This window comes from Bison bison, unplaced genomic scaffold, assembly GCF_000754665.1.
Source record: "Bison bison bison isolate TAMUID 2011002044 unplaced genomic scaffold, Bison_UMD1.0 scf7180017864390, whole genome shotgun sequence".
Taxonomy (NCBI): domain Eukaryota; kingdom Metazoa; phylum Chordata; class Mammalia; order Artiodactyla; family Bovidae; genus Bison; species Bison bison.
In genome coordinates this window covers 3154677-3178643 of record NW_011494962.1, presented here as the reverse complement: position 1 = coordinate 3178643, position 23967 = coordinate 3154677, and the positions used below count along the sequence as shown (strand labels likewise).

Below are 23967 nucleotides of genomic sequence, written 5' to 3'. Positions count from 1 at the left end.
TGTCCCCAGCCAGGCAGGACGCTATTCAGAAACTCCCTGGGTAGGTGCTTTGCAAACAGACGTTAGTTGGTCGACAAGGACAAATGCTCTGCTCTGATGTCTTTGCTTGTAGTAGACATGACTTTTGTGCTTGACTGCCATTTAGGCTGTACTAAAAGCAACGCATTCCTGTAATGAAGATGAGAAACGGAGAAACCTTGTGTTACATGAAGCTGATTTGTAAGATGTGAGGGTGGACGAGGTGGTTCCTCAGGTGCCTTCTGACTCCGTGTGTGTCTGGCTCTTGTGAGAAGGGGCACAGCCTGGCTGAAGCTGGACGAGAGGAGGATGGAGTTTCTCTGTCTTTACCTGCTGAGGGATGTCTTTCAGATTCCAGCTCCAAGGCAGCTGTGTTCACCGTTGGCATCTTTGTAGCATTCTCCCTCCTTCCTCTATGTGATGATGGGTTGCTTTCTGACTTAATCACTTGGGATTACTGAGATAATTTCATCCTCAAAGCAAACTCTGTGGGGTGACAGAGCCAATGTTATATATCTGTATTTTGTATATGAGGAGAATGTGGTTGAGAGGTTAATATGATTTGTCTGAAGTTAAGGGCAAGACCACTCCTCTCTCCATCCCACCTCTTCCTGCTTCTCCAGGCTTCAGTTCCTATTGGGTTGGCTAAAAAGTTTGTTGATCTTTTTAAGATCTTATGGAAAAACCCGAACTATCCTTCTGGCCAACCCAATAATTTGTAAGTCTGAGATTGGGGAACAGGACTCAGTGATGATTGAGAGGTTCTCAGTGCTCTCAGGACCCTTCGTCGTGTCGTCCTCTTTGCAACCGCATGGACTGTAGCCTGCTAGGCTCCTCGTCCATGGAATTCTCCAGGCAAGAACACTGGAGTGGGTTACCATTTCTTCTTCCAGGGGATCTTTGCAACACAGGGATTGAATCCATGTCTGTTAAGTCTCCAGCATTGGCAGGTGGATTCTTTACCACAAGCCCCACCTGGGAAGCCCTGAGGGGTTCTACTATCAGTTAATCAAATATGAATTATTCAGTATCTTAAGTCATTTTTGGAACAGAATTTTACTTACTTGTAACAGTGTTAATTGAATATCTTATGTGCACAGCACTGTGGAGGTGAGAAATATAATACAAAACATCTGCTGTCAGATAGTTTATCCTCTAGAAGTTGAATGCCAACAGTGGATATCTCGTTTAACGTAGCAGAGCGTTTCCTATAAGCAGAGATGGACTGGGGAGATAGGAACAGGAGAATAGTGACGGTCAGGGTGAGGTCTAAGCGGTGGGCGCAAAACTCCAATTAGTGTTAATAGGAAAAGGTCCGTCTTAGGAATTTAGGAAGAGTAGGCAGACAGTCAAGGACAGGGAAACCATGGGTTCACAGAGTCGGACACGACTGAGTGACTGAATGCCAAAAGGATAGGAGGTGTCAGGGCCACTGTTTAGAACTCTGTCTGCTGGGTTGTTAGGTTCAGAGTCCACAGCGAAGGTGTGAAGTTTCCTGAGGCTGGGAGTCCATGAGACTCTTAAAAACAAGGGACAAGAAAAGGAGAACTGCGAGGTGCTGGGAGGGCACCAGGCCAGGGTCTTAGCTGTGGGTCTGCCGGGAGAGGAGCGAGAACATCACAGACCCCCGGCAACAAGTTCAACACTTGGTGTGACAAGCATATCGGTCATTCTGTCCCTCGTGTTCCTTAAAAGGTGGCCAAAATCTACAGAATCTCCTGGGTTACTGCCTTTTCTCCCAGAGGGCAGTTTAAAGGAATCTTCACAGCACACACATGCCCATTATCAGAAAAGACTTTTTGTCCTGATAACATGGGATTGCTAACCTGATCCCTGGCTGCTCTTCTTTGTGCTCTTTTCAAGAAATAAGCAAATAAAATGAAGGAAACCCATCTGGAATAAAGATACCCGAAGTGGCTTTTTATAGCTCTTTTTAATTTCGTAGCATAAGTCCATGAGTTCTGGGCCCCCAGGTGGTTATAATTCATGACTATGTCTTCTTTTGTCATCTCTGAGTTTTTATATTTTGAGGTGAAAGTGAGTTATCGTTAGTGTGTTTTCTGGAGCCATACCTGCTTGTCCTTTGTTTGTTTGTTCACATGAAACAGTGCGTCAAGTATGGAATTAGATTAATGGAGTAAATATTATGAATCATACAATCCCTCTAATCCGCTGCTCTTTCTCTCCCTGACCCCCGTGTTTTGTTTTCCGTCTGTCATTCTCTCTCGGTGTAGGCTTTTCAGCCCCGTGGCAAGCTGTTGGAGCGAGGGAACAGAGGTAAAGAATGATGTAATGCACTGGCCGCCCCAAAGCATCTTTTGTTGGAATGGTTATTCCAGTCATCTCTTTATGAATCAAATGTGAGGGGCTGCTTTGTGGACGGAGGCCTTTGCGAGAACACATCAACGGGAAAGAGAAAGAGACATTCACTTGGAGGGCTCTCGCCGAAAATGGGTTTAACTCTGCTCTCGCCAGTCACCACCAGCCTGACCTCATACACTTCAGTACAATGGAGTGGCTGAGCCTTTGAGCACACCACCATTACATCATCGTGGCAAATTAAAGGAAGAGGTGGGAAAAGAGGACTTATTGTTGTCATGGCCCATGAGATGATTGGAACTCAAATTGTTACTGAGAGGCTGGTGGCTCTGCTGGAAAGTGGAACGGAAAAAGTGCTGCTAATTGATAGCCGGCCATTCGTGGAATACAATACGTCCCACATTTTGGAAGCCATTAATATCAACTGCTCCAAGCTTATGAAGCGAAGGTTGCAACAGGACAAAGTGTTAATTACGGAGCTCATCCAGCACTCGGCCAAACATAAGGTACATGCTTGCTTTTTTTTTTTCCTTTTGAAAATAAATGGACATATTGAATGGGGATCTATTTTAAATGAAGCCCCCTTTTTAAGGGGAGAACGTAATTTGGGGATGTTTTGGTTGCTTTTTTTAAACTTTGGTACTTTATGATATCTCGAAATAATTCACTAATTCTAAATAGTGTCCCTGCTCAGAATTTTTCTGAACTGTACAGAAAGGTGTAACCTGTTTTAATTTGATCACATGCTGTGTTTTCCTGTTAATGCTAAAAAATTGTTTTATTAATTCAGTCACAAGTTATTTTTAATACATTTTATTAATACTCAATTAGTAATTATGTATAAATATAATATTACATATGTGTTATTAATAATTAATACCTGAGCAATTGAGCATGCACAGCGCATTGTTTTTTGTTGTTTACAAACATAATGAAAGGGGGTCATTGTTTTCAAGTGCCCTGGGAAAAGAAGTAGAAACTAATTATTTTAGAAGTACTTCTCATTTGTGGGAAGGTAATGATCAGAAGTTAAGGCTCTTCAAGGCAAGTTTTTCTTGGGATACCAGAATTTCACGTTGTGATAGGTAAGGCAGTTTCTTTTGTTCAGGAATAAAAATGAGTTCATGCTTTAGTTTTACTAAACAACTGGTATGTAACTATGTAGAAATCACTTTGAGGTGTTTCTTCCGCTCAAGAATCATTATGTTGCATACTGTTGTGTTGTACATGCTTTTCATTCCCTTTTTATAGTGTTATGGATTTAAAACTGAGGAGTTGTGAGCACAGTTACACAGAAACAACATCAAGTTTGCCTTATAAAAGTTGATTTTCACAAGCATTTAAACCATTTGTATGCCTGGTTTATCCAGTACATTGACCAGGTCTCATTTTTATTCAAATATTTTTTAATATATTTAAAAAGCTTTTTTTATTTGGAGGATAATTGCTTTACAATGTTGTGTTTCTGCTGAACACACCAACATGAATCAGCTATAAATATACCTATATCCCCTCCCTCTGATATTCAGTTATGAATGAAAACAGGAGGCAGTTCACTTGCCCCAGTGGCAGCGGTTTGGAGACTATGTTCCTGGCCTTCCTTCCTCACAGCCTCACGTTTACGTTGTAGGTCGACCTTGACTGCAGTCAGAAGGTTGTCGTGTATGATCAGAGCTCCCAGGATGTGGCCTCTCTGGCTTCCGACTGTTTTCTCACTGTCCTCCTGGGTAAACTGGAGAAGAGCTTCAGCTCTGTGCACCTGCTCGCAGGTAAGGCTTGGGGTAGGAGTGAGAAGACTCAGGATCTCATGAATCCTGTAAGCGGGCAGGATTCCACAGTGAGCTCAAAGCTCTGCCCTTGATGGATGAAGCTTTGAGGTCATCATATTGAATGATTTATTTGTAGCTTTTGACTGATGAGACTGTTCTGCCTAACAGGAGTACGGTTGTTCTTCCCCATTGGCCAGTGTATTTTTGATTTTGCTCAAATGCCTCTTCATTTGGTATTTATTAGCCGGAAAGCCACGTAGATCTGTGTGCCCGTACAGATGGCTCAAAGCCAGCTGCTTCTATCTGGGACTTTTCCTTTCACCTGCAATCTGTGAACACAGCGTAATCTGCATCTCAGCTCCCACCCCAAGGCAAGAACCCGACCAGTGCTCAATGTGAACCTTGGTTAAACTGGACTCTTGGCAATAAGATCGCCTGTCCTGGACATTTTGTACAACAAGATAGGAAGAAAATGTGCGTAGAATATTTCTTCTAATAATTAGGGGGAATATTTTCAAACTAACTTACATATTTTTGTGTGGTTTGTTTTCACAACTAAGTCTCAACTTGCAAATGCTAAGCAACCAGATGACTTTATAATGTACATGGTAAAGGCTGTTTTATATCTGCCCTCAAGGAGGGTGGTGTGGGAGTTCTGTCTCATTGAATTCCAAAGCCGACTGTTCATCCTTGGCTTCCCCTGTTTGGCAGATGGTCCTAAAGCCCTTCCACTCGCATGGTCTCCCAGAGCGGGGAATACAGTTTGACAGTGCGTGGTAACCTCTGCCACAAAGCTGCTGTGTGTACAGTGGGTTCTACCACGGTGATGGGCAAGCGTACCTTCAAAAATCTGACCCAAGGAAAACGAAATATTGACAGAAATGATCACTTTCACACCTTTTGTCTTTTGTTGGAAGGAGGTTCCGTCGACCTTGATCATGTTGGCAATTATGTGTTAGACATACAGGTATTTCAGTTGTCAGAGGAATCATCAGTTACAGGTGTGTTATCACTTTTAAACTCTCTGAAGGCTTAAATAAGATTTCTGTGTCTCCAGTTCCCTCTCACCAGCTTTTGCTGCTGTTCTTAAGAACAAGCGTAGTTTACCTGTCACTTTCAGGTCATCTGTTGCCATGTGTTTCCTCTGTGCTGTGGTTCTTTCCTTAAGTGAAGCCAGCGTGTCTCAGAATGTAGCTCTCAGAACTCTGTAGTGGAGAATTCATAGCACTATGAATGGTAGGCGTGCTCTTTTACTGGGAGTGTAATTGTGTTAAATCTGACAACTGTTACTTGTTGTTCAGTCACTAAGTCATGTCTGACTCTGTAGCCCCCATGAACTGCAGCACACCAGGCTTCTGTGTCCTTCACTATCTCCCACAGTTTGCACAAACTCATGTCCATTGAGTCAGTGATGCCATCCAACCATCTCATTCTCTGTTGCCGCTTCTCCTCCTGCCTTCAGTCTTTCCCAGCATCAGGGTTTTTTCCAGTGAGTCGGCTCTTCACATCAAGTGGCCAAATTATTGGAGCTTCAGTACTCTTGCTTGGAAAATCCCATGGACAGAGGAGCTGTTAGGCTGCAGTCCATGGGGTCGCTAAGAGTCGGACACGACTGAGGGACTTCACTTTCACTTTTCATCTTCATGCATTGGAGAAGGAAATGGCAACCCACTCCAGTGTTCTTGCCTGGAGAATCCCAGGGATGGGGGAGCCTAGTGGGCTGCCGTCTATGGGGTCGCACAGAGTCGGACACGGCTGAAGGGACTTAGCAGCAGCAGCAGCAACTTAAGCATCAGTCCTTCCAGTGACTATTCAGGGTTGATTTCCTTTAGGGTTGACTGGTTTGATCTCCTTGCTGCCCAAGGGACTCTCAAGAGTCTTCTCTAGCACCGCAGTTGGAAAGCATCAGTTCTTCAGCGCTCAGCCTTCTTACTGTTATAGAGTTCCACTGACCTCAGTTGCTGAGTTTAGGACTGCAGTTCATGCTTCCTGGGGCCACTATGTGGGACTTTACCTCGGAATCATATCGTCAGTACCAAGGTTTTTCTTAACCAGGGCACACCTGAAAAGTGATTATCCCACCTGCCTCTTGTTTCAGATGTTTTTCCCTGCGGGCCTCTGACCCGAAAACTTGGCTGGGCAGATGCTCCTGGAGGAATGAGCTCATGTCAAGTTTTAGTTACTCCAGTAACTTCCTCCCCTTTCTCCAGGAATATGCCCTTGTTACCTGGAAGGTTCTTATGAGCCACGTTCTTACCAGTTTTGGGAGGGGCATTTGTTGGAAAGCAGGAAGTGAAAGGACTCATTCTGATCATCTAGATCAGCCCTAGGGACCTGTGGGCCTGTGCTGGGTCAGAACCCTCAGCATCTCCCCTTTGCACAGGAGATGTGTCCTGGGCCTAAACGGAGGCTCACTGAGGCAGCTTCAGGAACCACGCGTGTGTATCTCCATGTCACCATCCACACCCCAGAATCCGGTATTTATTCTAGCTTCAAAGGTGGCTTCAAGGACTGAATGGCCTTGTCTGGGAGTTTCTGAGCAGCCAGATTTCTTAGGACACCTCAGAGAGGGTTCTGGATGATTAAAGGCCTCCCCAGCCATCCAAAAGCCTGGACATTCTCTTGGTTAGTGCATCTGTTCCTCAGAGTTGACAGAAGAATGTAGTTAGTGGAAGAGTGGTGGGGAAGGCAGGGCTGTCAGTTCTTGGCTCATTTTTTTTTTTTGCCAAGGTCCAGATGGTCAGAGGACATCCCAGGGGTATGGGGTAGAAGGACACATCGACACGTGTTTCTTAAATAATTTTGTTTGGAAGGGAAATAACTGACAAGCACACTAGTGCCCCACAGGTGCTGCGGGAAATGACAGGGTCGCTGGAGACAGCTCTCACTACAGACTGCCCCGTGGTGCTTTCAGCAGTTAGATACGCTCGTTGGCTCCATGGCGATTTGATAATGGAAAGACAAAGTGGCTTCTTGTAGTAATCTCTCCATCACGTTAGAGCTTTTAGCTATTCTGAGATTGTTCAGAAAGAAAGTATCAGACCCGTGAGATGGCTTTTTATAGTCATTATATGTGAGGGGAGGAATTGTGGCCATTCACAATTGCTCCATTCTCCTTTTTGGGGCCACCTTACCCAGAGAGTCATGACTCTGGAGAAAGGGAACAAGAGGACCGCCCCAAGGAGCTGGTAGAAGTATCTTAACAAGCTCTTTCCCTCAAGCAAGAGGAGACCCAGACTTACCTATGGGACCTAGTTACATGGACATTAACAGTGAGGGCTTCCTGATGGTGGAAGCTGTACTGGAGCTCTGGGCTTAATTTTTCCAGATGGAACAGCAGGTCTGGCCCTGGGATGGGCTAGCTTGGTAAACTTTAGCTTCTCTGCCAGGGAAAGGGGTTCTGTTAAGCCACTTTGACAGCTGATTATCAGTAAGACTTTCCAATCCTGAAACTTTGACCTGATTCTGCAATGAACTCAGCCTGTATTGACTACATCTGTGGGCCTGATTGGCCAGGGACCTTGACCCTGGCCTGATCAACTTTCCCTCTTTTTAAGCCCAGCCAGTATTCTAAACCAAGTGATTAATATTTGATAGACATCCGCCATATGCACATCTTTGATTATTATCTTAAAATCTCATTTAAACCTGTGTTGTCTTTTTCATTTGTTAGCCTAATTCCCCTACCGGATTCTCTTTTTCAAGCTAAGGACCTTTCCTTGTTCATCTTGTGTTCCCCACAAGGCTAAGCACTTTTTCAGTTTCAATAAATATCTGATATATAAATTAGCTCACAGGTAGGTTTAGACTGTTTGTATTCCATACGACTTATTTTTTTAGTTTAGAATAAGTGATTATGTTAAACAATGATGAAACTAATCAGAAAGTGTAGCAAGAACTTGAAGTATTTTGAAATAAATGATAGGCAAGTTACCTTCGTTCAGGTAAAGCAAAAATATAGCTTCCCTGGTGGTCCAGTAGTTAAGAGTCCACCTGCCAACACAAGGGACACGGGTTCGATCCCTGGTCCGGGAGGACTTCATGTGCCACAGGGCAGCTAAGCCCACATGCCACAACTATTGAGCCTGTGCTCTAGAGTCCACGTGCTTCAGCTACCGAAGTCTGTGCACCCTGGAGCCCATGCTTCACAACAAAAGAAGCCACAGCAATGAGAAGCCCGCACGCCGCAACTGTCTGCAATTAGAGAAAGCCCTCGTGCAGTAACAGAGACTCAGTGTAGCCAAGTAATAATTAATAAATAAGTCTTTTAAGAAATACACAGCTGTTATGGGAAAGGTATCTAATACAAAAATGTTTCCATCGTTTAAGTAGATTTCAGCATGGCTTTAAGTTCTAATGAAAACCCTGGTACAATTAAGCAGTGCTTAAATACTGAACTGTGGCAAGGAACTGACAGCTCTAGAAGACCTAACGCCACTCACAGGAAGAGACACGGCCTCGGATCCACGTGAATTGAGGCCGGTTGAAGCAAATGTTTATATTAAGTCAGTTCATTATTTAGCCACTAGTAAGTTTGCCAGTGGGCTTCCCTGGTGGCTCGGTGGTAAAGAATCCACCTGCCAATGCAGGAGACATGGGTTCAATCCCTGGGTTGGGAGGATCCTTGGGAGAAGGAATAGCAACCCACTCCAGTACTCTTGACTGGGAAATCCATGGACAGAGGAGCCTGGCTGGCTACAGCCCATGAGGTTGCAAAAGAGTCGGACACAACTTGGTGACTAAACAACAACAAAGTCTTCCAGTAACCAAGCCAGCTTAAACCATAGCATTGTTTCACCTCTCAGAGGATTAAAGCATTTTACTGTGAGTTGTAGCCTCATCTTAGCCAAAAAGAATGAACTTGGATCCCTTTGGAAAGTTCTCCCTCATCATTGATGGGTATAAACAGTTGCCAGTATTGACTTATTGATCAACTTTTTTGGTCTTGTTAACTTCCAGGAAACTCTCTAAAAGCTAATGTTGTTTCTTGGCCTTTAATTATTCATCATATTACTTAATTCTACTTACCTTTGTCTATTATATTTCTAAGGGTGGCAGATTGAAAATAAATATATTAGGGAAAAAAAGAAAAGCCTCTGAATTTGGACATTTTTGTGTGTGCTAACATAATGGAGAATAAATGGGTTAATTTACTAGAAATAAAGATCAACCTGTAGATAAAAATGCTCTTCTATTATTTCCTTCTCTTTCTTTGTTGTTGTAACTCTGGGTAAAAGCAAAAGGGACCCACAGCAGTTGGCTAATTCTCCGGCACTCATTTCTTCCCCTCCTCCCCCCAAACTTTAAACTTTGAATTTTTGTATTAGGGTATAACTGATTACAATGTTGTGGTAGTTTCAGGTGAACAGTGAAGGGACTCAGCCATACATATACATGTATCCATTCTCCCCCAATGGAGAAGGGAATGGCAACCCACTCCAGTACTCTTGCCTGGAGAATTCCATGGACAGAGGAGCCTGTACAGTCCATGGGGTCGCAAAGAGTCAGACACGACTGAGCGACACACACACACTCTCCCCTAAACCCCCTCCCATCTATGCTGCCCCATAACGTTGAGCAGAGGTCCATGCAGCCCTCATTTCTGTCCTGTGATGAGGCACAGCCTAGTCTTGAAGCAAAAAACCCTGAAGTTGAATCACAGATCTCAGCCCTTTCATTTATAAATGAGGAGTGACTCTCCCTGAGCTTCTCAGGTGGTGCTAGAAGTAAAGAATCTGCCTGCCAATGCAGGAGATTCGAGTTCGATCCCTAAGTCAGGAAGACCCCCTGGAGAAGGGAATGGCAACCCACTCCAGTATTCTTGCCTGGAGACTTCCATGGACAGAGGAGCCTGGTGGGCTACAGTCCCTTGGTTTGCAAAAGAGTCAGACACAATGGAGCAACTAACACTACTAATGACTCTCTCCAGCTCTCCCCAAGCTCAGTGTGCCCAGTCTTCTGGAATTCCTTGAGGAGGTTGGACTGAGAATCAGGGGTGCCCACTTCAGGTCAAGTCTGTGCTTTCTTTTCGTGGTAGCCCTCTCTCAGCCTCTTTGTGGACTTCAGAGTCATATTCAGAAGCAACATATAAAAATATACTGTATATAACATTTTTAAGCATTACTTTTTTTCAGTCAGGGGGAATCATCAAATAAAAGTCTATTCTGTTCTGAGCTGAATTATAACTCTGGGTAACGATAGAAGATACTCACCATGGAGGTCAGTGTCAGGTGCGGTGCTAATGGTTCTTGGAGACATTTCGTCTCTGAACACAGTTAAGGTCTTCGATGAATGTCTGCTAAAGGCTAAGTATGTATTTCTTTGGTCCGATTCAGAGTTGCTAGTGTGGTTGGAGAAGGCAAGAGCAACCCACTCCAGTACCCTTGCCTAGAAAATCCCATGGACTGAGGGGCCTGGTAGGCTGCAGTCCATGGGGTCGCTAGGAGTCAGACGCAACTGAGCGACTTCACTTTCACTTTTCACTTTCCTGCATTGGAGAAGGAAATGGCAACCCACTCCAGTGTTCTTGCCTGGAGAATCCCAGGGACAGGGGAGCCTGGTGGGCTGCCGTCTATGGGGTCGCACAGAGTTGAACACGACTGAAGCGACTTAGCAGCAGTAGCAGCAACAGTGTGGTTAGAGCTGGGAGCGAATAAAAATGTGCTTGACTCTTCATTCACTTCCACTTTAACAGGAATCTAGACTCAGTCAGCAGTTCTGTGTACAAAATGTGCAGCTTTCTACGGCCATACCACTCTGAACATGTCCGATCTCGTCTGATTTGGGAAGCCAAGCAGGGTTGGGTTGATGGGAGAAATGTGCCGCTTTGGTTCCGTGGCACCGGTTGCCATCCTTCCACATGGAAGCAGGGCAGGGACTGAGCCTCCCACTCACACATTTGCTGCGTGTGCTGTTGCCACCATCTGTTGTCACATCCCACGTGGCGTTTCTTCTGTCCCCGTGTCTAGGGAGGGGAAGTCTTCAATCATTGCATTTTAGATCCTGCAGTAGCTGGTGAAACAGATTGGTGTTAATGGGTTCAAGTCAAAGTACCGCAGTTAGTCAGGAATTGGCTCTTCTCACGTTTAAAAAGCCGCGGTGACCAAGAGCCACTGAAAACAGACTAAAACTCGGTGCCGTTTCGCCCTGGTTGCCATGTATTTGCTGGCTCCGCTTCTCAGTTTGCATGCGATTATCCAGACTGGATCCCGTTTTCTCCGGTTGCTACCTGCCGCTATGGTAACAAGACAGCTGTGTCACTCACTAAGTGACCCGGACCTCAGACGTCTTGCCCGAGACTGCTTCTGTTCAACAGCTGGACTGCAGACCATGCTAGAGATGGTTCTTCACCGTGATACCATGCACAAGCCACCCAGAGGCCCCGTGGTGACATCAGTCTTCCTCTGACCCGATCATGTCATTTATGTCCTATCCATTCAGCCGGCCTCTGAGTGTCCGAGGGCTTCCGCCCGGGGGACAGGGTACTGGGAAAGCACCCGGCTCACCCCTGCACCTAAGAACACAGAGTTAATTTGGAGTCCCACATTTGAAGTGGATGAAACAGAGGTACAGTTGACAGCGCGCCAGGTGGTGAAGGACGTGACTGGGTGTTGTCTGCCAGGCTTGAGGAAGAGTTGGTGACAGTGGTGGAATTTTGATCAGACCTTGAAAGATGAGTAAGATTTGGGGGTGGGGGGACGGTCCTCGGTGGACTAACTGAAAGGAAGGGAAACGTGATTACAGATATTATGAGTGAACATTGGTTTTAGGAGTAGTGAGGAGACAGAATAGACTTTTTGTGACGGGGAGGAAGGGGAATTGAGTGGAAATACAGTCAGGCTGGGGTGGCCTGGGATGCCTTGGAGACTCGGTGACACCTGTTACCTCTCGGCCACCAGAGCTTTCTTCTGGCCTCTTTGCTCTGTGCTTCTGCTACCAACTCCAGCCAACACCAGCCCTCCAGACCTGCCCAGGGACCTCCTCACTGCTCACACACCCTGTCCACACTCTCCCCACCCCATTACTCACGTCTCTCTTTTATATTTTTAATGTACCCTGGTTTTATCACCCCCTGCTTTAATGCGCATCAGCACTTTGGGGGTAAATTCCATAATCTTTCCCTGACTCTGAGGCCCTGCTGTGGCAGCTTCTGCCCGCCTTCACACCTTCGTCGCAGGCCCTTGTCCGTCCTCAGGTTGCTCTGTGTGTGTATTGTAGCTCTTTGGTCTCAGGTGCCCTAGCCCTGCAGCCCTGAGGCTCCCTCCTCTGCCCTCATGTGTCCCCCTCTCCCCCACATCTGGGTCAATCTCGCACTTGACTCACGGCAGCCCTCCAACCTCCCCTGGTCCCCAGATAGAGGTGCGTGTCCTCCATCACACACATTCCTCTGGCCACACACCGTAGTCAGCTAATTGTTCATCTAATTGTTTGGCTGAAGTTTGTCCCGCTAAAGTGTCCATTCCAGAGATGGCCCCTGTCATGGTCACCAGGGTCCCGTCAACCCAGTCCCGAGTCCAGCTCCTGGCAGGCGTTCAGGGCACGTCTCTCAACCACGTGCAGATGCCACCAGATGCCTCTGGTGTTGTCTGGTGACAGTCGGGGCCCCCTTCCTTCCCCGATGCTCCACCACGTTCTTGGGGAGGCGGCACACTTAGCCCTAGAGGAGGCCAGCTGCTAGAGTGGACATAGCAAAGCGGGCGCACGGGACGGCTGTTCAGGGTGGGTGTGGGTTAGAAGCCTGAGCTTCACGGGGGAAAGGCCATCTGGGCTCCGAGGAGCCCTTCTCTGGAGACCAGACTACTTTTCCCTTTTCCCGTTGACTCAGAGCATTGTCTCCTAATGGGGGTGAGGGGTCTCAGGAGGCCCTGCCTGCTGGTGGTCACCCTGGGCACAGACAGCAGCCACTTCGTCTTCAGCCGGGTCAGTCTGTCGTTGGTCCAGCTCATCTCCTGAGGGCTGTAGCCCCTGGTCCCCTGATCCCTGGAGGTCAGCCCGGGGTCTGGAGGCCTGAGCCTGTCTCTTGGGGGAAGTTCCCTAGACACAACAGAAGCACCTGAGGACTCACCGGGGATTCTGGATGAGGCAGGCAGCATTTACCAGGTCGCCCTTCTGTTTTTTTTAACATCAGAGAAATGTTCTGCTTGTTCTCAGCTGCCTCACTCACCCTGAGGGTCCTCTGGGGCCTCGGAGGAGGAGTAGGAAGAGGTTCTGGCTCCCACCCAGGCCCACAGAGCTCTCAGCACTGAGTGGAATCAGGAAATCTTTTGAACACCAAGCATACACAAGATTTATGTCCATCAACAGCTATTCATTGTAACAAGAAAGGATTCAGTAAACATTTAGTTACATGCTAAGCACTATGCTAAATGCGGAGATGATTGCAAACAAGCGTGAGACACAGTTCTTACACACAGTTCACAGCATGTTATAGCTGGAGAGATAGGTCACCACAACACGGAATGAGAATTCACAGTGACCAGGTCAGTGGAAAATACTGCCATGTGATGGCTGTATATACATTCATATATATATGTATGTATGTGCTTCCCAGTGGTAACAAATCTGCCTGCCAAGCAGAAGAGCAAGTTTAATCCTTAGGTCAGGAATTCCCTGGAGGAAGGCATGGCCACCCACTCCAATATTTTTGCCTGGAGAATCCCATGGATAGAGGAGCCTGGTGGGCTACAGTCCATGGGATCGCGAAGGAGTCAGATATGACTGAGCGACTAAACAACAACAAACAATGTATATGTGTATTTTTGGTCACACTGCACGGCTTGTGGGGTCTTAGATCCCTGATCAGGGATGGAACCTGTGCTCCCTGAGGTGGAAGCATGGGGCTGTAACCCCCGGTTTGTCAGGGTAGTACTGTGGCTGTGTATTTTATAGAAGTTCTAAGTTGGCCAGACCATATTTAGATACACTGGTCAGGGAAGATTGTTTGTTTGTTTTTTAATACAGCAGAATTTTAAGAACGCAATAGAGTACTAGAATTGAAACTAGAGAGCAGCTCCATGGTAAGAGGATTGTATCATGAAACTTGTTTTGGTGGTGAGTGAATGTGGGTGATGAGAAGGTAAAATGTATATTCTATTGGTCACGGTAAGAAAACCATGGCATATGCAGCTGGAGAAGAGCTGTGATCCATGCTTGCCTCTGGTTCATAAGGACTGAATAGCCAGAGGCTGGTGATGAGACCACACAGGTGTGTTGCGAAAACAGGAGGAAGACGAGTGGACCTGTGATGTGGTGGGCGGAGTAGGGACAGTGAAGGTGGACAGTAGAGTGGGGTCAGAGGATGAAGGAGCTTGAGTGGCTAACCAGGAATTTTGGGTTGTATTCTATGGGCATTTGGGAGCACAGGTTACATCAAAACTATCTTAGGAGCTTAATCGGGCGACAGAGTGGAAGCCAGTTGGGGAAAGGACAGGCGGATCAAAGAGAAGTGTTCCTGAGTTTATCCAGTGATGCAGCTCAGAGCTCATGGACAGGGGTGTGGTGGGGGAGAAGGGGAGGCAGGGACAGACAGACAGACGTCGCAAAGGCAAATTCGAGTGTTGCCATGCCAGGAGGATGCTGCTAAGGCGACTGGAAGAACGGGGCCGACAGGTACAGGGATAGGGAGTGAAAGAGAACGAGATATTGGCTTGGAATTTATTTTTTAAATGTCAATAAGTCTTTCAAGTGCAAATGCCCAAAAGAGGGTTGAAAATGTTAGATTGGAATTTGGGCCCTCAAGTTCCCAAATGCAACCTTGGAAGTCTTGACTTCAGGTGAACTAGAGCATGGCCCATTCGGTAAGGAATCCGTCTGCAATGCAGGAGACCCAGATTCGATCCCTGGGTCGAGAAAATCCCCTGGAGAAGGAAATAGCAACCCACTCCAGTATTCTGGCCTGGAGAATCCCAGGGACAGGAACCTGGCAGGCTACAGTCCATGGGTTCGCAGAGAGTCAGACATAGCTGAGTGACTAAACCACCACCACCACCAGAGCAAAGGTGGTCTCCTGAACCACCTCAGAGGCCTACATCCTGCCTCCTCAGGAAGCCCCCGGCTGCTGTTCGCTCAGCTGTGTCCTCAAGTCACCGGAGGACCCAGCGGGTGGCCTCTTTGACCCTCTCTCCTGCTTACAGTGCTCACTGCCTTCACTCAGCCAAGGGTGAGTTCTGGCTATAGTTCCTTTTGATTGGTTGTTCTCACCATACTCTTCAGAACAACCTTTGTGTGAAGGGATTTATTAAGAGCCTGTCTAGCTCTGTGTGTGTGTGTTTTAAGAGAAAGAGTCTCTGGGCATCGCTGCTGCTGCTGCTAAGTCACTTCAGTCGTGTCCGACTCTGTGTGACCCCATAGACGGCAGCCCACCAGGATCCCCCGTCCCTGGGATTCTCCAGGCAAGAACACTGGAGTGGGTTGCCATTTCCTTCTCCAATGCATGAAAGTGAAAAGTGAAAGTTAAGTCGCTCAGTCATGTCCGACCCTCAGTGACCCCATGGACTGCAGCCTACCAGGCTCCTCCGTCCATGGGATTTTCCAGGCAGGAGTACTGGAGTGGGTGCCATTGCCTTCTCTGCTGGGCATCATTACGTATTACCAATTTGAAAGCCCAGGGACTTCCCTGGTGGTCCAGTGATTAAGATTCTGCGCATCCAATACAGAGGGTGCAGGTTCAAGCCCTGGTCTGGGAACTAAGATACCACATGCTGCTTTGCATGGCCAAAAAATAAATAATAACTTTAAAAACATCAGTAAAAGAGTTAAAAAAAAATGTCAGTCAACATCTTCTGAGAACTCTTTTACTAAACAACACTTCAGGATTTTGCCAGTTGAATCGATCTAGATAACACTATCTTGAGGAATGTAAAATTTAGAAATTATGAGTCAAAGAACTCTGATAAGTTACATTCTTTTAGTATTTAGTGATTTTTTTTATGCTAGTATTTTGAAAAACTTTAATTCGTTTATTGTGTTGGGTAACGATGTTAATCCAAAACTTCGCTGGAATGTCCCATCCCTGCCGTGCCAGGTGATTGGTGGCTTTGTACAGAGGGAGCTTGTTGGAAGTGTCATTTATGGGGCAGGTTTCATGAGATGGAGGCTTCTTCTCAGGCTTCCTGGAGGGAGGGTCTTCACAGAAATGCATGTCTGCCCCTTCCTCTCGAGGGAGTGGAGGGGTGGAATAAGAGTTTAAAATGAATCCCAAATGCTCCACGTCATTTGGGATTTTTTTTTCTCTTCTGTGCTGCTCAGCAGACATTTAACTAGGTAGGACATAGTTGCTGCTGATGCTGCTAAGAAAAGTGTGCTGGGCTCTCTGCCCTCCTGTGTGGCTGGGCTTCCCTACACCAACCTTTGTACACTGGAAAACACTGGAAAAGTACAGTTACTTTTGTTTTTTTTTGCTCACGCAGCTTAGTTCCCTAACCAGGGATCAAACCCATGCCCTCTCCAGTGGAAGCCCAGAGTCCTAACTACTGGACCACCAGGGTATTCCCACAGTTACATATTTTTGCTTGCTTTCTTTGCAGGTGTATAATTACATTGCGTTTCTTCTTTTTCGGAGAAGGCAGTGGCACCCCACTCCAGTACTCTTGCCTGGAAAATCCCATGGACGGAGGAGCCTGGTAGGCTGCAGTCCATGGGGTCGCTAGGAGTCAGATGTGACTGAGCGACTTAACTTTCACTTTTCACTTTCATGCATTGGAGAAGGAAATGGCAACCCACTCCAGTGTTCTTGCCTGGAGAATCCCAGGGACAGGGGAGCCTGGTGGGCTGCCATCTCTGGGGTCGCAGAGTCGGACACGACTGAAGCGACTTAGCAGCAGCAGCAGTTTCAACTCTCCATATATACTGTCTGCAGACCCCAGAAGAATTGTGACCATGCTTGAATATTTTTAAATGGTTAGAGAATAAAGTTGGCTGAATCAGACACTTCAGACTAAAAGTGCAAAGTAATTATTCTTAAGAGCAGTTAACGTGCTGGGTCGGCCAAAAACGTCATTTGGGTTTTTCCATGACAGTGTACAGAAAAGCCTGAACAAACGTTTTGGCCAACCCAGTACTTCCAAGATACACATCTCAACGTTTCAGTGTTTGATATTAGGGTTGTCTCCTTTGTGCAGTAGCAAAGCCCAGATTTTACTTTCAGTATGGAAAGAGCTGTTCTATACAGAAACAGGAATGCTCCATTTCAGTCCTTCACATACATTCTAGAATAAGTAGATGAATGGGTCATATTTATGTCACAGAAAAGGGGACTTTGTTTTACAGAAGGATTGAACTACATGAAAACTGTATTGAAAAACTATGAGACTATGTAAACTGTGAAAATGATTTAATGAGTGGAAGTTAAATTTGCATGTGAATTTTTAGAAGAATGTGTTTCATGACGTGGAGTTTTGTGTAAACAGATTTCTGTACATAGCCATGGACTCTATCCCCAGTGTGGGAAGGGGTTGCCTTGAATCCCACTTCACAGTTGGGCAGCTGTCAGAAGGTTAAGAATCTGCCTGCAGTGCAGGAGCTGCAGGAGATACAGGTTCGATCCCTGGGTCAGGAAGATCCCTTGTAGGAGGGCATGGCAACCCACTCCAGTATTCTTGCCTGGAGAAGCCCACGGACAGAGGAGCCTGGTGGGCAATAGTCCACAGGGTCTCAAGGAGTCAGACACAACTGGAGTGACTTAGTGCATACACAGCTGATAAAGCTCTTAGACCTGCTGCCTGTTTGAACTGAAGCATAAGTGAGCAGCCTTCTATTTCTTCCTGCAGTGAAATGTCTTCAGAATCATGGAGTTGATGTTTATCTCTGGTTTGACTTCAAGGATAGGGATACATTTTTAGAACTTGAATCTGAAAATTAACATCACTTATCTGTAGTACAGTGCTACTTTTGTTGATTATGGAAATATACTTTTAAGAAACACCGCTGTGGTTTATAACTGCCAGGGTCAGAAGGAAGAGAAAGATGACCAGTTAGAATTGTTTAGTGGTGTTTCTTTATGTATATTTTCTTTTACTTGGCAGTTTTTCTCCCTATGAAAATGGGATGGTAGTTAACATTGGCTCTTACAGAAGATTATATTTATGGTTGGAATTATGAAGGAGGTGTTTTTAAGAAGCGTTTTCTTGGCTGAGCGAGAAGAAAGCAACATACAAATCATGAATGCCTTTAAGCTGTACCAAATGTTTTCTCTTTCCAAAGTGATATGTATGTTTTTATTTATAAACATGCATTCTCTGGTGAATCAGTGGACATCAGACAGAATATGGATTTTTAACATTGCAGTCTCTTTGGCTGTCTATCCAGAGCTGTAGAGGCCAGTGATGTCTGTATGTCTGTCTGCTGGTCTCCCTATCGCCATTACAGGCCAGGGTGTCTGCATATGTGTCTTCCTTCCTCTTAAAAACAAGCATTCCTAGCACAAGAGGCCCTAGTGGGTGCAATGTTCCGAGATTCAGGTCTGTCTTAGGGAAGAACATATGGGTTGTCTGACTCTGTTTTCTCCATTCCTAGACGATAAGCAGCATAAAATCCAAAGATGGGAGAAATTTGGCCAGATTGGACGGTTGACTCAAATCTTTGACAACTTTAAAAATTATTCTAAAACTGTTTTCAAGAGCGTGACAGCTTTCCAGTGCTGCTCTTACAGTAAACAAAGGGATCCTGAGCCAACACCGTGCCTTCTTGTCGTAATAGACTCTAACTTGGGATCCGGGGACCACAGAGCCAGGAGCGAGGGCCGGGACGTCTCTCTATTCTGTGTCTGTCATCCCCTTGTCACAGAAGGTTCACGTAGATGAATTGTACTGTTCTCCTTGTGTGGATCTAGTTAATAGAGGAAGAGGGACATTTTAGACATATTTCAAAACTGAGTTGCTGATGAAGCCACAGATAGTTTCTCGAGGGTTTGGGTAGATCAGGAGGTGTCTCATCTGTGATTAATTAATGAAATGAAGCCAGGGTCACTGGAGTCCAGCGATGAATGAAAGGTCAGCGAATGGAAAAACTGTCAATAAAGGTGGATGTCAGCAGAGTGGAACATTGTCAGAGATAAAGATCAGGGGAAATGCACTCTTTGCCAAGGTAGATTCCTGTGGAAGTGACCAGGAGTCCTGGTTTGGGACATTTCAAGCCAGACTGAGCACTGATTTCAATGAAATTTGTTAAGTATTTTAAGGCTGTTTGGATTTGTGCTGCTAGAGATTAGTTGTAAACATTTGTTTAAAAAAGGTGGGGGGGTTCTGTTTGCCTTATGATGTGTTTTACCACGTGTTACTGCTGTTTTGTTTGGCTCTGGGGGGTTGTTTTGATGCTAAATAGTGGTTTGTTTTCTTTCTATTTTCTGTATTAGAGTTTTCTAGCGCCATACTCACATTTTACTTTTTTAGACCCACTGAAGTTAGAAGTGATTTAGGATAGCGTGAATGATAGAGCTGGACTTGGAACAGCCCAGGCTGGCCAGCTCTCACTTTACGATTGTTGGCGACTCTGTCCCCTCTGAACACAGTTTGATGGAGGGAATGGGCTGAAAGTCACCAAGACGCAGCCACAACCTCACCACCAGTTCACAGACTGCGATCGTGAGCCAGCCGTGAGCCCCTAGTCCATCCTGTTTTGTTACTGGACGCATGTGACTCTAGCTTACAGAGTTCTTGTGTCTCTGGTCAGGTCTCCTTCTCTTTTCTCTACCTCATCAACGCTTCTGAACCATGTGGCTTAGGGGGAAGCAAGGCTCTTCTGTCTGTTGGGGAGAGGCCATGGCCATTTCCAGCCTAGTGGAATAAGGCTAAAATGAGGGCAGGACCCCAGAGATGTCAGCAGACACGTTGCCCGCATTCTAGGCAACATGGCACGTAATTCCGTGGCATTTTAGAAATGTGGTCTAATGTACCCATTGAGAGTACAGTCTGAAGCTGGGCTGCCAGGGCTCACATCCCAGCCCTGTTGGTTATCAGTCTGTGCCTTTCTGAACCTCAGTTTCCTTATCTCTGAAATGGGAACAACCCAGGCACCTCCTTCAAGGTGTTGTAATGATCAAACAAAACTTGTAAAGTGCTTAGAGCAATGCTTGTCACATAGTACATGTTCAGTAACTGTAGGATGACTTGACTTATTTGTAAATATGATGACTTATAAGTTTAAAATGGAATTCCTTGGATGGTCCAGTTTCTCTGTTTTCTGAGAACATTTCCTAGACTCCCGTTTTGTTGGATTTAAATGAGAGAGACCAACCCCTGAACTGTTTTGAAGCCAGAATAGGAAAAAAAAATATGACAGCAGTTTCTTAGAGAAACACCGGAACCACAAAAGTTACTGGAAGTTAAAATTTAAACCCATTCAATTAAATTGTAATCAGAATTGCGGCTGTCAGTTGCTGTGTTGGGTAAGCAAGCGTAAGATAGGCCAAGAATGTTCAGATTCTTTAATGTTTGTTTTTATAAGAATTACTTGAGGGGAAAAAAACTCACCTTAAATGATTGTATTATGCCATTAAGAGACTGAAAAGGACAAAACATTAATAGAAGCAAAATTATAAATTCTGAATCATGACAGGCATATACATATGCTTGTATTAAAGGGAAAAAAGTGGACATGTTAGTTGCTCAAGTCATGTCCAACTCTTTGTGACCCTATGGACTGTAGCCCACCAGGCTCCCCTGTCCATGAGATTCTCCAGGCAGGAATACTGGAATGGGTAGTCATTCTCTCCTCCAGGGGATCTTCCGGACCTGGAGGTGGAACCTGGGTCTCCAGCATTGCAAGCAGATTCTTTGCCATCTTAGCCACCAGGAAATGCCTGTATTAACTGATCCCTTTTTGAGATAGCTGGTGGGTTACACTTTAAGCGTGGAAATTCCGACAATTTACTCTATTTCAGTGGTTGCAACGGCCTTATCTTGATGTTTCCTTAAGTGTGAGTTCCACCAGCTATTAAAAGGTATTAGGGGGAAAATGGGAGGGGAAATTCCATGGTCAGATAAGCTTGGGACCCTTGAATTAAATGAAAGTAAACCAGTTTCCTTAGAGGTTTTCAGGCTCCTCAGAGAGCTTTTAGTATGTGAGCTGTGAGTCTCCCAGGAAGAAACGACGTGTAGTGTTTCATGTCCCAGTGTCCCGTCTGCCAGCTTCCTGTAGGAGGTCATTGCTCCAGAGCCCACTCTGGGAGATGCAGCCCTCGAGGCGCTGCTGCTTCCGTTCTGTTTCAGGTGAATCCTGCTGGGGTATAGCTGCAGACTAGCGATAGGGGAAGGCCACGGACGGGGCTGGGAACTGGATGTCTGATGCCTGTGCCCTGCGGGGCTTCCTCTGCAGGCACAAGCTCTCAGGCATCCCGACTGGCCCCATCCTCTCCGTCCTCTGACAGCTCTGTGAGGGGGTCTGATCACTGCTCCCAGTTTAGGAACAGGAAAACTAACAGCCAGAGGGCGTCATTCACTTGTGCACACCTGACAACTAGGACGTGGTGAAGCCAGGATGTGAACTCAGTACAGGGGCCTGTGTTCTTCCCTCTGATGTTCAGTCATGTGTGTGTGTGGTTTGTATGCCCTATGTGTATATATGTGTGGTTTATATGCCCTGTGTGTGTGTGTGTGTGGTTTGAATGCCCTGTGTGTGTGTGTGGTTTGTACACTGTGTGTGTGTGTGTGTGTGGTTTGTATGCCCTGTGTGTGTGTGTGTGTGGTTTGTATGCCCTGTATGTGGTTTGTATGCTCTTGTGTGTATGTGGGGTTTGTATTCTGTTTGTGTGTGTGTGTGTGTGTGGTTTGTATGTCCTGTGTGTGGTTTGTATGCTCTTATGTGTATGTATAGTTCGTATGCCCTGTGTGTGTGGCTTGTATGCCCTGTGTGTATGTGTGGTTTGTATGCTGTTTGTGTGTGTGTGTGTGTGTGGTTTGTATGCCCTGTGTGTGGTTTGTATGCCCTGTGTGTGTATGTGTCTGGTTTGTATGCCCTGTGTGTGTATGTGTCTGGTTTGTATGCCCTGTGTATGTGTCTGGTTTGTATGCCCTGTGTGTGTGTGTGTGTGTGGTTTGTATGCCCTGTGTGTGTGGTCTGTATGCCCTGTGCGTGTATGTGTCTGGTTTGTATGCCCTGTGTGTGTACATGCCCGGGATAGGCTGGTGGTGGTGAGAGAACAGCATGTACAGTTGACAGTGAGTTTTGTGTGGCTGGAAAGATATTTGGAAAGGGCAAGACATGAAATCCTCACTCTGAGCAGGTGCAGACGCTGAGGACCCCGTTGGTTCCACAAAGGAAGTGGGGTTTCTGTAATGGAACCTCCTACTCTGTCTCCCATGTTCCCATAAGAACTTTACAAGCAAACTGCTTATGAGTAAAAACAGTCCAGACCCCTGGGTTGGAGGCTCGGGATGGACACTTACATTTTGCAAGTGGACTGGTTATTGTCACTAACTTGCTGCCATCCAGCTGGCTGCACTGTGCATGCCACGCTAAGCACAGATGATGCACACGGGTGTCCAGAGGGTCCTGCTGACACTGCCCTGAACAACACAGGGGATAAAAAAGGTGATACTCTCCTTCTGCAGGTGCGGGTGTCAGCTCCCTGCACTGGTGCAGCGGATGAGGGTGTGTTTCATATGTATCCAGAAGTGGGGGAAAGGTGTGTAGAATGTAGCTCAAGGAGATGGAGGTAAATATTTAATGAGATTTTCAGGTCCCTTTTAAGGCTTGATTAAAGAGGTAAGAGTGGGACTGCTCTATCTTCTCAACAAGTGAATTGTTTTTTAATTTAATAGTATTAAAAATGGACACACTGCTATATTTAAAGTGCATCACCAACAAGGACCTACTGTATAGCACAGGGAACACTGCTCAATGTCATGTGGCAGCCTGGATGGGAGGGGAGTTTGGGGGAGAATATATACGTGTGTACATATGGCTGAGTGCCTTTGCTGGCTACCTGAAATTATCACAACGTTGTTAATCTGCTATACTCCTGTACAAAATAAAAAATTTTAAATATACACACACAGACATTCACATATTCTGAGTCTCTTTGGTTCCTGAGTTTGTACATAGTGAGGGCTGGATAGGGAGGGATTCATCTGAAAATGTATCAAAATGTATTCAGTTCCTGGGTTCGGATTTGCATCACAAGGAATATTTAGATTGGAAAAACCAGTGAAGACCTTATTCATCTTTTCTCTTCCCAGAGAAGGTGAGCGTCTTCTTAGCCAGTGGGTTTCTCGTCATTAACAGTAGCAAGATTGTGACCTAATAAAGGTCATGGAGTGGGTCATTATAAGGACAGGACTAGAAAAAACTGAATTCTTCTGAGTCCAGGAATCTTGCCCCAGGGCCTCCGTTTGTACCCTGAGCAGTTAGGGTCTGTCGGCCCTTGTTTATAATGAGTGCCCAGCAAAGGAACAGGAGACCCTGGAATCGAGTAATTATGAAACCCTCGATATAGAGAATATTTATAAGAGTAAAGGGTGTATGTGGTATCTTTGAAATTAAAAATTTATATAGTAGGAAGATTTTAAAAAGTTCATTCTGAAAGAAACTTAAGTTGATCCACTGTGTTTTGAAGAAATAACACCTGGTCTCCATTGAGGATTTGTTATAGCCCCATTTTACTTCTGTTTGGTTATGTGCTGCTTACTTTCCATCCTCTTTAAGTTACACAGAAAAGGACGGGGGACTTTCAGGGCCTGGGCGCCTTTCGAGGCCCTGCAAGCCAGGGCTGTTGCAGGCCTGTACCCCAGAGCAAGCAGCTGTAGCCAGGGATCCGTGTACGGCAGGATCCACTTGCATTTGTGGGATTTGCTTTTTCTTTTCAGACAGCTTTATTTGACTGGTTACCAGAAGGCTGATTTTCATCTCTGTGCCCAGCGTAACTTTA

The 23967-nt window shown here is 45.9% G+C and overlaps 1 protein-coding gene across 1 annotated transcript in view; it reads left to right on the top strand.

Moving 5' to 3' along the window:
* DUSP16 (dual specificity phosphatase 16) overlaps nucleotides 1-23967 on the top strand; it is a 92896-nt gene that overhangs the window by 36312 nt on the left and 32617 nt on the right. The window contains exons 3-4 of the mRNA XM_010858692.1: nucleotides 2253-2843; nucleotides 3968-4106. Coding sequence (XP_010856994.1) covers nucleotides 2616-2843; nucleotides 3968-4106 — 367 coding nt within the window. The 5' untranslated portion in view covers nucleotides 2253-2615. The remainder of the gene's footprint in view (nucleotides 1-2252; nucleotides 2844-3967; nucleotides 4107-23967) is intronic.